The sequence below is a fragment of the Microtus pennsylvanicus genome, chromosome 1, assembly GCF_037038515.1.
Source record: "Microtus pennsylvanicus isolate mMicPen1 chromosome 1, mMicPen1.hap1, whole genome shotgun sequence".
Taxonomy (NCBI): Eukaryota; Metazoa; Chordata; class Mammalia; order Rodentia; family Cricetidae; genus Microtus; species Microtus pennsylvanicus.
Window position 1 is genome coordinate 47,913,383 of NC_134579.1, and position 12,899 is coordinate 47,926,281.

The following is a 12,899-nucleotide window of genomic DNA, read 5'->3' on the forward strand; positions in this document are numbered from 1 at the left end:
TCTGATGTTTTACAAGTATTTGATCTGTGGATAAAGTTCAGCCACTGACATGGCTGAATCAGAAGAGTTTAACAACCTGCACACCCCCAAGGACTTCCTCCAAGATGAAAAGACAGCTAAGTTATTTCTGAGATAAAACTTTGATACTATTTCCCTTTTTCTGAGCCGGTAAATTCGCCAGGGCCAACCCTCAGTTGGGCCGCAGTTCTTTTCTCCTCGTGTTCTTTGCCTATCTCTCTTCCGGAGGAAGCAATGACCAATGTAGATGAAAATAGTGTGTTTGAAGGTGGGGGAGGGCGGAGGTGGTAGACAGTAGGCCCCCATTGGTGGTGGTAGTGATGGGGAAGGGAGAGGAGGGAGAGATGGGAAACAGGGAGAGAGCGCATATGATTCAATCCATCACTCTCTATATTTGCGAAAGAAAGAAAAAACAATGTTAAAAATTCTAAACTACCTCTGCCTCCTAATCGTCCCTCTTCATTGAAAGGAGCAGCCACGCCCCCACTCCAAGGTTCCTGAAGAGTCTCTAGGTGAGGTCCCTGTAGTGGAGGGGTCTAGCCTAAGGCATTTTTGCTTTCTTTAGCCTGCCCCCCTCTTTGTGCGTCCTGGACGCTAATAGGGAGGAGGCCTAGCACTCTAAAACGGTGTCAGGCCCCTTTCCTGCTGTCACAGGCCGCCAGAGCCCCAAGTCCTTACCTGGGCTGGGTTAGGGCTCTCGGCGGAGGAAGGCTGAATCTGGACGCTGAGAGGCGTCTGTTCTTCCTGCTCCCTCTCCAGCTCCAGCGTCGAGAGCTCCAGCTCTTCCCGGGGCGATGGGGCTCTGCCCTCTTCCATGGCAGCGCAAAGGACAGACGCTCTGCCGAGAGGCAACACCGAGGCACCTAAGGGTGCAGAGTCCAAGACAGGGAGAGTCCTCAGCTCACACTCCACCCACCTGGCGCGGCAGGTAGACCTGGGGCGGCTCCAGATCTACCTGTGGTGGCTCCAGATCTACCTGTGGTGGCTGGCCTGGAGGGGAAGGGCGAAGCCAGTGAGAGGAGGCTCTCTGGCCTTGGACAGCTGACCTTACCCCGGAAAGGTAGTGGCAGGTGGGACCCTGCTGCCTTGGGCTCCACAACAGAGGAGGGCTGTTTTTCTGGTTTGTTCAGGGTGCTGCCTGCGACGCATTTCCCTGTGGATGGACCCAGACTGGATCACATTGCCTGACTGCAAACTGGACTGTGGCAAGGAAGGGATAGGCTGGGCTGGGGGGCGGGGGTGGGAGGTTGGGAAGGGGGGGATGCAGTTCCCAGTGAGCCTTCTCCCAGACCACTGTGTTGCTGAGACTTATTTCAGTTCTCACTGTCTAGCGAGGGTGCTCATCTACCGAATCAACAAACAGGCATGAATAATCTGTGTCGGGCAGCCTGCTGGGCTGTGAGCACAGGAAGATGAGTGATACCCAGCAGCACAATTCCCCTTGCAAGCTGATTCAGCCGTAGGGGCAGTGCCCCTATCGCTGATAGTACTTAGTTAGGACAGCCTATTTGAGAAGTAGCGACGTGTTAGTTCTCCACTCATAGGGTGTTACGGGGGGGGGGGGGGGGGGGGGGTAAGACAGTGACCGGCCGAAGCAAGGACTCATAAATGTTACTGATTTACTCATTACTGTTTATCTTTGAGAGGAGGGGCCATAAACACACCCCACCTGGGGGAAAAAAAGCACAGGGCCTGTGTCGGTAAGCACACCCATACACACAATGCCCTCCACACCCTATGCATAGTTTACAACTGGCTTAGTGAGTCTGGAATTACGTTTGAACGTGCACCAAAGTGTGGTTTGGGTGTTGGTCCAAAGACCTTGCCTCTCAACCTTCTGTGTAAGTCATTGCATTCCCTCATTCCGTTCGCCCGACAGACACAATTACTAAGACCAATTTGCCTACTCTAGAAATCTTGGGAATATATTTAAGTGTTGGGGTCCATCCCAGGTAAATGGTCTACCCCTGGGTTACAGCCCTCGGTACCAGACAGATGCTGTTATTGTGATGCTTATCCTTAATCCCAAGGAAAGTCTTCTAAAACATCAAAATATGTTCTGTGAATTGGAAATATTCATGATCTCAGGGTAGTCGGAATTTTCCAATCATTTTTACTAATTTGGAAAATAACACATCCTGTTCTCTCTCCTTTCATTTTTGAATTTTCTCTACAGTTCTATGCAGTATTATTAGCCCTATTTAATAATAGTATTGTTATTTCTCCTTTGACTTTGTTTAAGGGAAAATAACACTTTTTCTTCCATTTTATTTGTTTGGTGCTACGGTTAATTCTGAACTCTGACAATGAAAATATTATCCTAGTATATAGAAGCTCTCTAAATTAAGGTAAATCAAGAACTAGAATGTGTTGAGCAAATACTGTGGACATAGATATTCAAATCATTACTAACTTTGAAAATAAAAGAAAATCTTGACAATTTAAATTTTACTAAAACAACCAAAAGCCAGGAGATAACATACCTGAAAAGTTTGACCTTCAGAACACTTACCAAAAATGCCTCTGGCCTTTTGCTGTTGGCCACCATTGTCAAGATCAAAATTCCACAGGTCTATTTCCGTCCACCTCTGACCGACAGTTTTCTACCACTCTAGTGAGGATTGCAAACCTATAGTCTTGTGTGGGGGTGGATCCATGCTTAGTTTTGTGCACAGGTAGATTAGTTTCTCTGTATACAGCATGCCCCTCTACAGCCATGGTCCGACATGATGTGGGCAGAACAAATTGGACTGGAAAGCAACACCGTCTTTTCCTCCTCTGCCAATTACTGAATTTTGCCTTATGTCTGTTTGTGAGGTACCACTATTTTGTGCATTGAATTTTGTAGGAACACTAACAGTCAGGTAAGGCTTCCCTGAAATATCTTAGCTGTGTACTGTATTTGTCTCCATCCTTGCAAGCATCTCCACTTGCCCTGGAACACATAAGAAAGACACCTATCTTTGTTCTCATTTTACTTTAGAAGCTTGGTTTGTGACATTATTTAAGTTTTCTTCCATCTACGAATCAATAACATGTTGACACCTTAGAAAGAATATCATTACATCCTTGGGAAATTTTTATGGAATACATATTAATTTGTTTACCTTGCAATGAATATCAGATGAGCTTAATCTGACATTTTTGGTTGAAAAATAGGATTAATTTTATTGATGATAGTTACATTCTTTTTCAAGAATAGATCACACAAATCAGTTAAAAATCCAACTGGTACAGTTACAAAAGAGAAGGGACATATTTGTGGATCCAGGGAACAAAGTTTGACACCCTTGTGTAAACACCAGGAAAATTTGGTCGTCCACATCCATGTCCCCAGCTAACAATGCCGGTCAGAATCCATTTTCCATCACTCTTTCTTCGACAAGACAAGGGTCCACCTGAATCTCCCTACACAAAAAGATAACGTGAACATGAAGGCATGTGTCTCATGAGCACCAAGTCCAGCATTTAGGTGTCAGATACATTGTGTTCATTCCAACATGGTTTTGCTTGTGTGACCACTATGAAGGAGAAAGCAATTCTCATCAATCTTCAAAGAATTAACTACTAGTAGTCATTTCAGCAGCAAAAATAGTAGCAATCCTAGGGGCTGATATCTCATTAGTGATGGCTATATGCCCAGTAGTGTCTGGGTTCATTTCATTATCGTACAAATCATGGAAGACTGACTTCCATTTGTGAACTATTCAGCTTCAGCAGTTGGCTCATTGACCCAAGGCGAAAGAAGAAATGACTTAGTCATCCAGATCGACTTACGTCACCCCAAGAGCTGCTGGCTGCCAACTGTTTTCATATAAGAATGCCTCTGACATCTCAGTTCCACAGAGCAAAAGCTATAATAATTTAAGGGTCAAACAGTCCCTACATCATGGATCTTTAGGTGTAATATCTGGGGTTTTGTGTCTCTATTTTGGAGGGTGGGTAAAGTTACAGCTTGGATATGAAGGTAAGAGAGTATTCCCTGTATCTCCATTCAAAAATTTCATAACTCGTTAGGTAGATTCTGACTAATAGAGAAATTGAGTCATTGTTGTTGTTGCCGGCTCTATAGGTCTGATTTAATGCCCAATCCTGTGCACAGCTATATAGTTGGCCAGGAACAATGAGCACTTAACGTACAGTAACGTTAGGATTAAGAAAGGAAAGGGCTCCCTTCCCACCCAGACACTCACAGTCACTGGCTGTCTAACCTGGAGGGAGGGACTCTATGCTCTGCTATAGAATAAGGGTAAAAAGGGTGATGTGAAGGAATTTATATGCAGGACCTTGCCCAGTACTTGCTGTATCAGTATAATAAGATGAGGTGCTGGCATTGCAATTAAAGTCGGCAAGATGTGGAAAGGCCCCCACTGCTCTTTGTGTTCATTGTACATCATGAAGGGATGTGCACTGATTGGAATTAAAGGCTCAAGGTAGTATCCTACAGCTATCCTCATTGCTCCCAGGGCAACCGTGGAGCCTACATGAGTGTGCTCTGACTCGGCCTCCTTCCTCTTCCCTTCCCCAGAATATGCATCAAAATGAACCCTATAGTTTTGGCGCTAAGCGAACAAGTAACAGCACTGAAGCACTCTGGGTGTATCTATGTGTGTATGGTATTTTCTTTCTATTCTTTTATTTTTAAATAAATTTATTTATTTATTTTACATCTCAGCTGCAGTTTCTCCTCACTCCTCTCCTTCCAGTTCCTCCCCTCAGCCCCCTTCTGTTCCCACCTTCCAGTCCCCTCCTCCATTTCTGTTTAGGAAAAGGCAGGTCTCCCATGAGTATAGACAAAACATGGAATAACAAGTTGCAGTAAGACTAAGTACCTCCCCATGTATTAAGGCTGGTGAAGGCAACCCAGTATGAGAAGTGGGGTCCCAAAAGCCAGTAAGAGTCAGAGACAGCCCCTGTTCCCTATGTTAGGAGTCTCACAAGAGACTCATGCTGGAGATGGTGTGGAGCAAGGGGAACATTCTTTCATTGCTGATGGGATGCAAACTTGTACAGTCACTTTGAAAGTCAGTATAGTGATTTCTCAGAAAACTGGAAATCAATCTACCACAAGATCCAGCTATACCACTCTTCAGTATATACCCAAAGAATGCTCAATCATACACAAGGACACTTGCTCAACTATGTTCACAACAGCTTTATTTGTAATAGCTAGAACCTAGAAACAACCTAGATGTCTCTCAGCCGAGGGATGGTTTTTAAAAAAAAATGTGGTGCATTTACACAATGGATTGTTACTCAGCTGTTAAAAACAAGGACACCAGGAAATTTGAAGGCAAATGGATGGAACTAGAAAAAACAAACTGTCCTGAGTGAAGTAACTCGGACTGAGAAAGGCAAACATGGTGTGTACTCACTTATAAGAGGATGGTAATTTTTAAAATCTGTTCTTTCTCCATGTTTCCCTGGTCTTAGGCAACTGAATCATAATTCGCTTCTGGGAAATTCAGATGAAGGAAGGACAAGGCCTGCCCTAGACAGCCCCAGTATTGTGTAGATGAAATGTGAATGTGTTTACGGCAAGCACGACATGCTAGGCGAGGGGAAGGCAGAAGACTTACTTTGCAAGCATCGCTCTTGCCAGACATAACCCCTGCACAGAGCATCCGGGAAGTGATGATCCCATAGGTGGAAACACAGACGGTTTGATCAATGAGCTCTACCTCTGCTTGCTGCAATACAGGGGAGCCTTTCTTATCTGAAAGACACATGGAGGATGGATATCGTGGTGATGGTAAGGATTACACTTCTTCCAGGTTTCACTTGAGCAATCAGCAGAGATTATCTCCTTGAGGCCTCAGTGTGAGTCTCTGGAGGTGAATTCTATTAGCCCCGTTTTGCTTCCAAAGAAACGAAGCCTTGTGAGATTCAAGTCTTGCCCAATGGTACACAATTAGTAAGGAACCTCAGGACACAGCCAAAGGTCTGGCTTCAGCACCTTGGCCACTGAGGCACCGTGCCACTGTGTCCTGTGGGACTGAGCCCCAGCAACTTTTAGTACCTGTGTTTATAGTCCAGGTGTGCTCCTCAAAGGGAAACATACCGCTGATTCATGGGAATCTCCAAGGAAGCCCTAAAAGTGACTTGCTTTTCTATGGCCTCTTCCTTTCTAACTTGCCTGCCTATAGTGAGTCAAAAAGCATACATATACACTCCTGCTCACCATGACTCCATCTCGAGTGAGTTGGGAAGTCTCTTTCACCAGTGATAGATGACCAAAGTATTGGTTATATTTTTATCAACTTGACAAAAACTGGAGTCATCTGAAAACAGAGAACCTCAATCAAGAAAATGCCCCCATCAGACTGACTTGCAGACAAGTTTGTAGAGCATTTTAATTAATGATTGATGGGAGAGGATTCAGATAGATCCCTGGGCAGGTGGTCCTGGGAGGTATAAGAAAGGCAGCTGAGGCAGGGCAGGCAGAGGCAGGCAGATCTCTGTGAGTTTGAGGCCAGCCTGGTCTACAGAGCTAGTTCCAGACAGCTAGGGCTGTACACAGAGAAAACCTGTCTCAAAAAAATCAAAAAAAAAAAAGAAGGAAAGAAAAAGAAAAGAAAGAAAATGGAAAGAAGGAAGAATGGAAAAAAGGAAGGAAGGAAGGAAGGAAGGAAGGAAGGAAGGAAGGAAGGAAGGAAGGAAGGAGAGAGAGAAAGCTGAATAAAAGCCAGAGCAGCAAGCCAGGAAGCCTCATCCTTCCATTGTCTCTGTGTTTTGGTTCCTGCCTCCAGGTTCCTTCCTGCCTTGAATTCTTGCTCTCACTTTTTTTAATGATGGTCCATAAAAAACCTTAGTGCAGTGAAATAAACCCTTTCCTCCTCAGGTTGCTTTTGGTCATAGTGTTTCTCACAACAATAGAAAAGCAAACTAAGACAATAAAATCACCAGGCACAACAACATGTAAGAAGAGTTACAAGTATGTGAACAGTTGTTGTCCCGCCTTGGGACTCTTAGACCTCAGCAGCCTCCATTTGATAGCGAACATCATTACATCATAAGTTCACAAGGGTGCTGAGAATCTGAGAAACCACCAGAGAGGATCTTTAGAGTACTCAGGAGTAGACTGAAAATTTTCATGTACTATACCTACCCTTTTGCCTTGGAAAAGACATCAAAGGGATCTGAGACCCCAGGAGCAATACTTGGGCACTGACCCTTGGGGAAACATTCAGGTGGCTTTGGATTCTTTTCCTCGCTGTATATTTAAATTCAGCTACAAATCATGAGCCAGGGGAAACCTGGGAAAGTTGGATAGAGAGGCTTCCCAAACATACAGCTTCACTTTTACCTGCCAAAAAAAGATTCCTTTTCTGGGTGTGTGAAGGTATTGCAAAATCCATCCCCACTGGGGGGACTGATTCTAAGATGCTGTGATTCCTGGGTCAGAATTTGCAGTCTGAGGTGGCCCCTGACTGGATTTCTTTCTCACTCCCATCCCTTGGTCACTAGTCCTGGTGTGAGACATGCTTACATAACCTTCCAGACAGTTGTCTGGGTTGGCACAGTGGGGTATGCATATGTATGCTCTCTCCTTTACAAAATGAATCACTTCTTTATATAAAAAGGAAGCCTAAAAATAAAAAAAAATTGCCTAGAGTTTGAAACTCCAGAGTTTGAAAAGGGCCCATGACCAGTCCTGCCTTGCTCATAAAATTCCTCTCTCCCTTTATTGAGTCCTGCTTATTTGAGGACAAGTAAAAAGGTCACAAAACACAGATAATAATACTCCCTTCCCAGGGGCTCCCTCTTCACTGAGATGTATACTCAATCATCCCCGGGAATGCCAAAGTCTTAGGTTAGCCCAGATGTCTTCCCTTTGTAGGGCAGGGGAGTGACCATCGACTCATACATACCTGCTTCGTGCCTTCGCCCCCAGCCGGTGACCCAGCACTTCTCCCCACCGCGCACTTTCTGCCCAGCTGGGGGAAGACATATTGGCTGAATGATCTGTTTCAGGGTCTCAGGCCAGGCTATACTGAGCTGTAGCAAAGCAATATCATAGTCAAAAGTTTGACTGTTATAGTATTCGTGGACCACAATCCTTCTGAGTGGAGAGACAAACTTGGCGCTCCCCTGCACATACATCCCAAGGTGTGCAGTCCATGGACTAGGGTCAGATAGCCTGGCAGAAAAGGAATGAAGCACGGGGTTAGTAACTGTTTGAAAGCAAGTACTTACAAAGCCATGATCAGGATGCACAGAAGAGGGTCTTACTGCCAAGTCCTGTCTTAAGCCCTGGTTCTGTTCAGTGCCATAGCAAGGTCCGCAGCCTCTCTTGTCTCCTTGCTAGACACAGCCATGATGTAAGTTGTCTAGTAATAGCAAGTTATAGCTGTACTCCAGAAAATTCTCTCAGTGGTGTTTTGAGGAAATAGCTCAAAAGTTTCTTGCCCTCATGAACCAACCACATACAGGTCAAAAATATGGGTGACTTCAATTAATTTGTTACTCTCTTATTTATGCTAATAATATAGACACACAAGGACAGTAAGGTATTGTTTGGGGGCCCTTTTTTCAAATTCAAATGCAATGGCTATCAACAGATTAGACATTGAAGGGTTTAAGCCTTAGAACATTATTGAAAAACTTTCTTGTGAGCTATCAGAATTTTTGCAAGTCAGTGTAGTGGTTGCTCAGACCTTGACCAATCTAGCTGAGAGGGGCACAGAACTCCCTTATAAGGATTGGTCTCCCACAGAATCAGTGCAGCAACCAGGGAGAATATGGGCACAGAGGACATGGAAACTTGAGAAGAAAGCTAAGGACATGGTTCAGAGAAAGGCTAGCATCATGTTTGGAGCAGTTATTTTACTTATTGATGAAGTTACTTCAGTAATTAGCATAAATCCTATAAGTTCCAGGGAAAGCTAAGATTCAAATTGTGTAACTTCACTGTAAAACTCTATTTAAAATTTTGGATTAATTGGTGTTTTGTTTTACTTAAGATCCAGCAGATCTCAGACAGGCTTACGATTTTTGTTTGTTGGTTTGTCTTTTTTAAAATTTTTTTGTTTTTACATTTATTTATTTTTGTGTTCACTGGTGTTTTGCCTGCATGTGTGTCTATGTGAGGGTGCCGGATACCCTGGAACTGGAGTCCCAGTTATAAGCCATATTGGTGCTGGAAAATGAACCAAGGTCCTCTGAAGCAACAGCCAGTGCTCCTGCTGAGTCATCTCTCTAGTCTTAGGTGTGAGGTTTTAAGTGAGGTTTTATTTTTTATTTTTTTAAAGTTTTGCCTTTACTCTTAGTTCAAAGAAAACCTGTCCCTTAATAACCCTACAGGCAAAGGCAAACAGAGCCCTTCTGATGCCAGTCCTGGCTTCTGGTACCCCTGCCTCATCCAGAAGAGATCCATGCTCTCCAACTATCCTCCAGCACTGCCCTTCTCTACATTCCGTACACTGACTTGGGTTTGGCCCTGTGGTTTAACAGCCAGTCTCCATTTCCTCAGCCTAATAAAAGTTATCTCCAGCCTTGGTGATTCCTTTGTGTTCTTTTTCTTTATGTCAATGGTATTTAAAAACAAAACTGGCATACAACTGGTTCCCCCCACCCAAAGACAAAAAGGTACACAACTAAATTGTTCATTTCCACTAGAAAGCTTTTCCCCCAAACTGGAGGTCAGATATATGGTTTTGAGGGTAAAGATTGGGATAGCCTACCTGTTTCCGTGGAAACAATGGGCTGCTGAGAGAAGCCACTCCCTGGAGATGACGGAGGCACCACAGTAGGCTGATCCAATGAAGTGGAGGCTGACCTGCCATGGCCAGGTCCCCTCTTGGGAGTCAGAACCCCCAACGATGCGGTGGAGGGAGGAAGAGCCCCTGCTACAACCTTTAGGAGAGGAAGGGTCATATGACTGAAAGGCAGACAGAAACAGAAACACACAGAGAGAAGCAGAAATTCTATCACATTATGGCTGTGTTGGGAACTGAGTCATCAAGCCGTCAGTTGGCAATCTCCTGCTTATCTAGCAGAGAGGAAATCTATAGGTCTATCTGGATTCAGGGCCAACACAGCACCCCTCCTTTGCTTCTGAGAGCATGCCCTGACTTGTATGCATACAGGGGAGGAAGGCCCTGTAGTAACTAACAGCTAACATAATCAACAGCTCATGGAGTTAGGAGATTATGTGGGAAAGAAACAGTATCTTCCAAATCTAAAAGAACTGAGAATGTCTTTGAAGTCGTGCTAATTGGAGAGAAGGCATTTAGAAGAGAATTTGTAAGTCCAAAAAGCGGACAGCTACTGAAATTTAGCTATCAGAGCCCTTGCTTTTCAGTGTCAATGGCATCGATAGCGATGGATCGTGAACCTGTTGCCTCATGGTTAATGAAAGGTCACATGGCTGAGGAGGACATGTGGTATAAAGAACTTTGGTGTTGTCCTTACGGAGAGTCATCGCTAAAACTCATCCACTGGAGTCCACTGCTTTGCACACAGGTGATTCTCCCTCCTTGACTGGGGTCTTGTGTGTTAACTCTTTTATCAAGGAGGAAGCTGGAACAAACCTCAGAGGTTTTTATTTCTTTGGAATAATGTCGGATTCAGGTCACCAATAAGTATTGTTATTTCCTAGATCCAGAGCCACCTCTGCTTGAGGAATGGTACTCTGAGGCCATGGACATGACCAGTGGATGAAGGAAGAGAGAGATGAAGCAAGAGAAGCCACTGCTACGCACTGCAGCCCTCTTCATCACTCCCGTCTGCACAATCCACGATCCCATCACACTGCGCATTTTGTTTCCGGAAGCAGATGTCATTGCCGCACTTAAAGGTCCGATTGGTGCACGGGATGCCTAAAAATGAGCGAAAAGAAGGAACAATTTGGGTTTTTGTTGTTGTTGCTGTTGTTGCTTCTAGCCAGAAACAGATCTGAGGGAATGACACGGAAGTCTGTGTAGTTGGAAAAGGCTGGCAGAATAAGTGGGGAACCCCACAAGGACATGTTTCTTCACCTAAGCAGATCCTTTGGAAGGCAGGCCAATAGCACATAGCTGAGAATCATTCCAACTGCCTCTCATACTCATGGTGAACCCAAGATAAAAAAAAAAAAAAAGGTTGACCATATCAATGGCCTTTTAGCTATTGCTTAGTTTTATTCTCTAAGAAAAAAAAAGTCACACCCACATCACATGCTGTCCTTTTAGGGGAAAAAATAACGAAGAGATACTCTGAATTACAATGCATTTGTTCACAACCTATGGGGTTAACTTTCTACAGCGGTATTAGCAGGAGTCCTCACAGTGTCTGGCAGGCTCCTCTCTGACAGACCTTCATTGTCTCACCTACAGCTAGCATGAAAAGCCAGTAAAACCATGAAAACATGCCAATATTTGCACGGGAGCACATCCAATTCCACCCCACCTACTGTGAGCAAGTATGTCATTGTTTTTTAGGCCGGGTAGGATTCTCCGAACAAGAGATATCAGGGCTAAAACTGAGAACAGTCTGGGGAAACTGGGGCAAGATGATCTCTCTGGATGCAACAGAGCTTTTGGCTCCCTGAGGTGCTACAGAAAGAACAGAGCCCTGTGTGTCTTCCTCACTCCAAGTGCAGTTCTGCTCATCCTGGCCATCGTCACAGTCCCAGAAGCCATCACAGACCAGAGGGCCGCGCTGCCGGAAGATGCTGGCATTGCAGGCAGGTTTGGCAGTCACTGTGGTGAGAGACAGAAAAGTCATGAACACAGGACATCAGCTGGTCTCCCTGGCGACCAGCAGTATCCCTCTAAAGCTGTGAACCTTAACGTGGCAAATACAGGGGAGTGACAGAGTGTGTTTTTTCTTGAAATGACACATCCCTGGAAGGAAGCAGAAGTTTAGTGTAACTCCCTTTTTAGGTCTTGTTTTTGCTATTGTGTAAGCGCGTTTAAATCAGGTGGTTTATGTCAATTCAACACATTGCATCATAAAGAATCATATTTTGTTTTCCTTTTGAGATAAGATTTCACGCGTAACCCTAGCTAACCTGGAACTCACTATGTAGACCAGGCTGACCCCTGAACTCAAGGAGATCCTCTTGCCTCTACCTCCTGAGTGACAGGTTTAAAGATGTACTCCACCATGCCTGGCATAAGTAACCCTTTTCTAAGAAAAATAATCCCCCTCATCAGCTACGACCTGAGTTGAACTTGCCTACCCTCCTGAAGAAGGTGGAGGGGACTGAAATGAGAGCTTTTGTCTCATTCATTTCTTTACCTTGGGTCCCTGACCAAAAATAAAAGGTGTTCACAAAAAGCTTGGTGAATGAATTAATGTGAAACCCCCTTAAAATTGTTTTATTCTGATAGATGTATACCCTAAACACCACCACTTCCTCTTTGACATGCATCTTCACAGCCATGGCAGGCACAGTGCACCAGCAAATGCTAGGCTTCCTGAGTCTCTTTTATTCCCCAGGGAAAGGTGAGTGTGCTATCCATTCCATTCTGCAACCCCACAATGCAGGACAATCAGACGCAATAGGGAGTCAAGTCAAAGCAGGAATTCAGTTTATTACTGTGAGCGTCAGCTTATATATGTTAAGTGACATCCTGTGATATGGGGGTACCTCCAGTCAATGAGAGGCAGCCAAACCCTTCTCCTGGCTGGAGGGGCATCTACCCAGTTTTTGCTGTCTCATCCTCACTCAATCTCGAGCCAGGCTTTTTTCTGCCCTATAGTCCTCAAGGTATAGGCTCTGAGATAATTTTGGCCCAGCATCAAGCACCTCTAGAAGGGACGTTTTCACAGTGATTTCTGGATTGTGAAATTAGCACTTTTACTGTCTCTGTCTGGGTCACCAGAGTATTTCTCATCTTAGCCCCTCTGAACAGTGAGGAAAGTACACTGCTACCTTGAAATAGTTGGTTGTCTCC

At 44.7% G+C, this 12,899-nt stretch overlaps 2 protein-coding genes across 3 annotated transcripts in view; both read right to left on the reverse strand.

Moving 5' to 3' along the window:
- The window catches only part of C1H3orf52 (chromosome 1 C3orf52 homolog), a 28,020-nt gene extending 27,101 nt beyond the window's left edge, over positions 1 to 919 (reverse strand). For both annotated transcript variants that reach the window (XM_075963796.1, XM_075963789.1), the window contains exon 1: positions 697 to 919. In XM_075963796.1, coding sequence (XP_075819911.1) covers positions 697 to 834 — 138 coding nt within the window. In that variant the 5' untranslated portion in view covers positions 835 to 919. The remainder of the gene's footprint in view (positions 1 to 696) is intronic.
- A 2,252-nt stretch (positions 920 to 3,171) lies between these two features.
- Positions 3,172 to 12,899, reverse strand: part of Tmprss7 (transmembrane serine protease 7) — a 38,611-nt gene continuing 28,883 nt past the window's right edge. Inside the window, exons 13-18 of the mRNA XM_075963806.1 lie at positions 11,589 to 11,699; positions 10,722 to 10,838; positions 9,702 to 9,873; positions 7,890 to 8,158; positions 5,598 to 5,734; positions 3,172 to 3,426 (exon numbers count right to left, since the gene is read on the reverse strand). Coding sequence (XP_075819921.1) covers positions 3,256 to 3,426; positions 5,598 to 5,734; positions 7,890 to 8,158; positions 9,702 to 9,873; positions 10,722 to 10,838; positions 11,589 to 11,699 — 977 coding nt within the window. The 3' untranslated portion in view covers positions 3,172 to 3,255. The remainder of the gene's footprint in view (positions 3,427 to 5,597; positions 5,735 to 7,889; positions 8,159 to 9,701; positions 9,874 to 10,721; positions 10,839 to 11,588; positions 11,700 to 12,899) is intronic.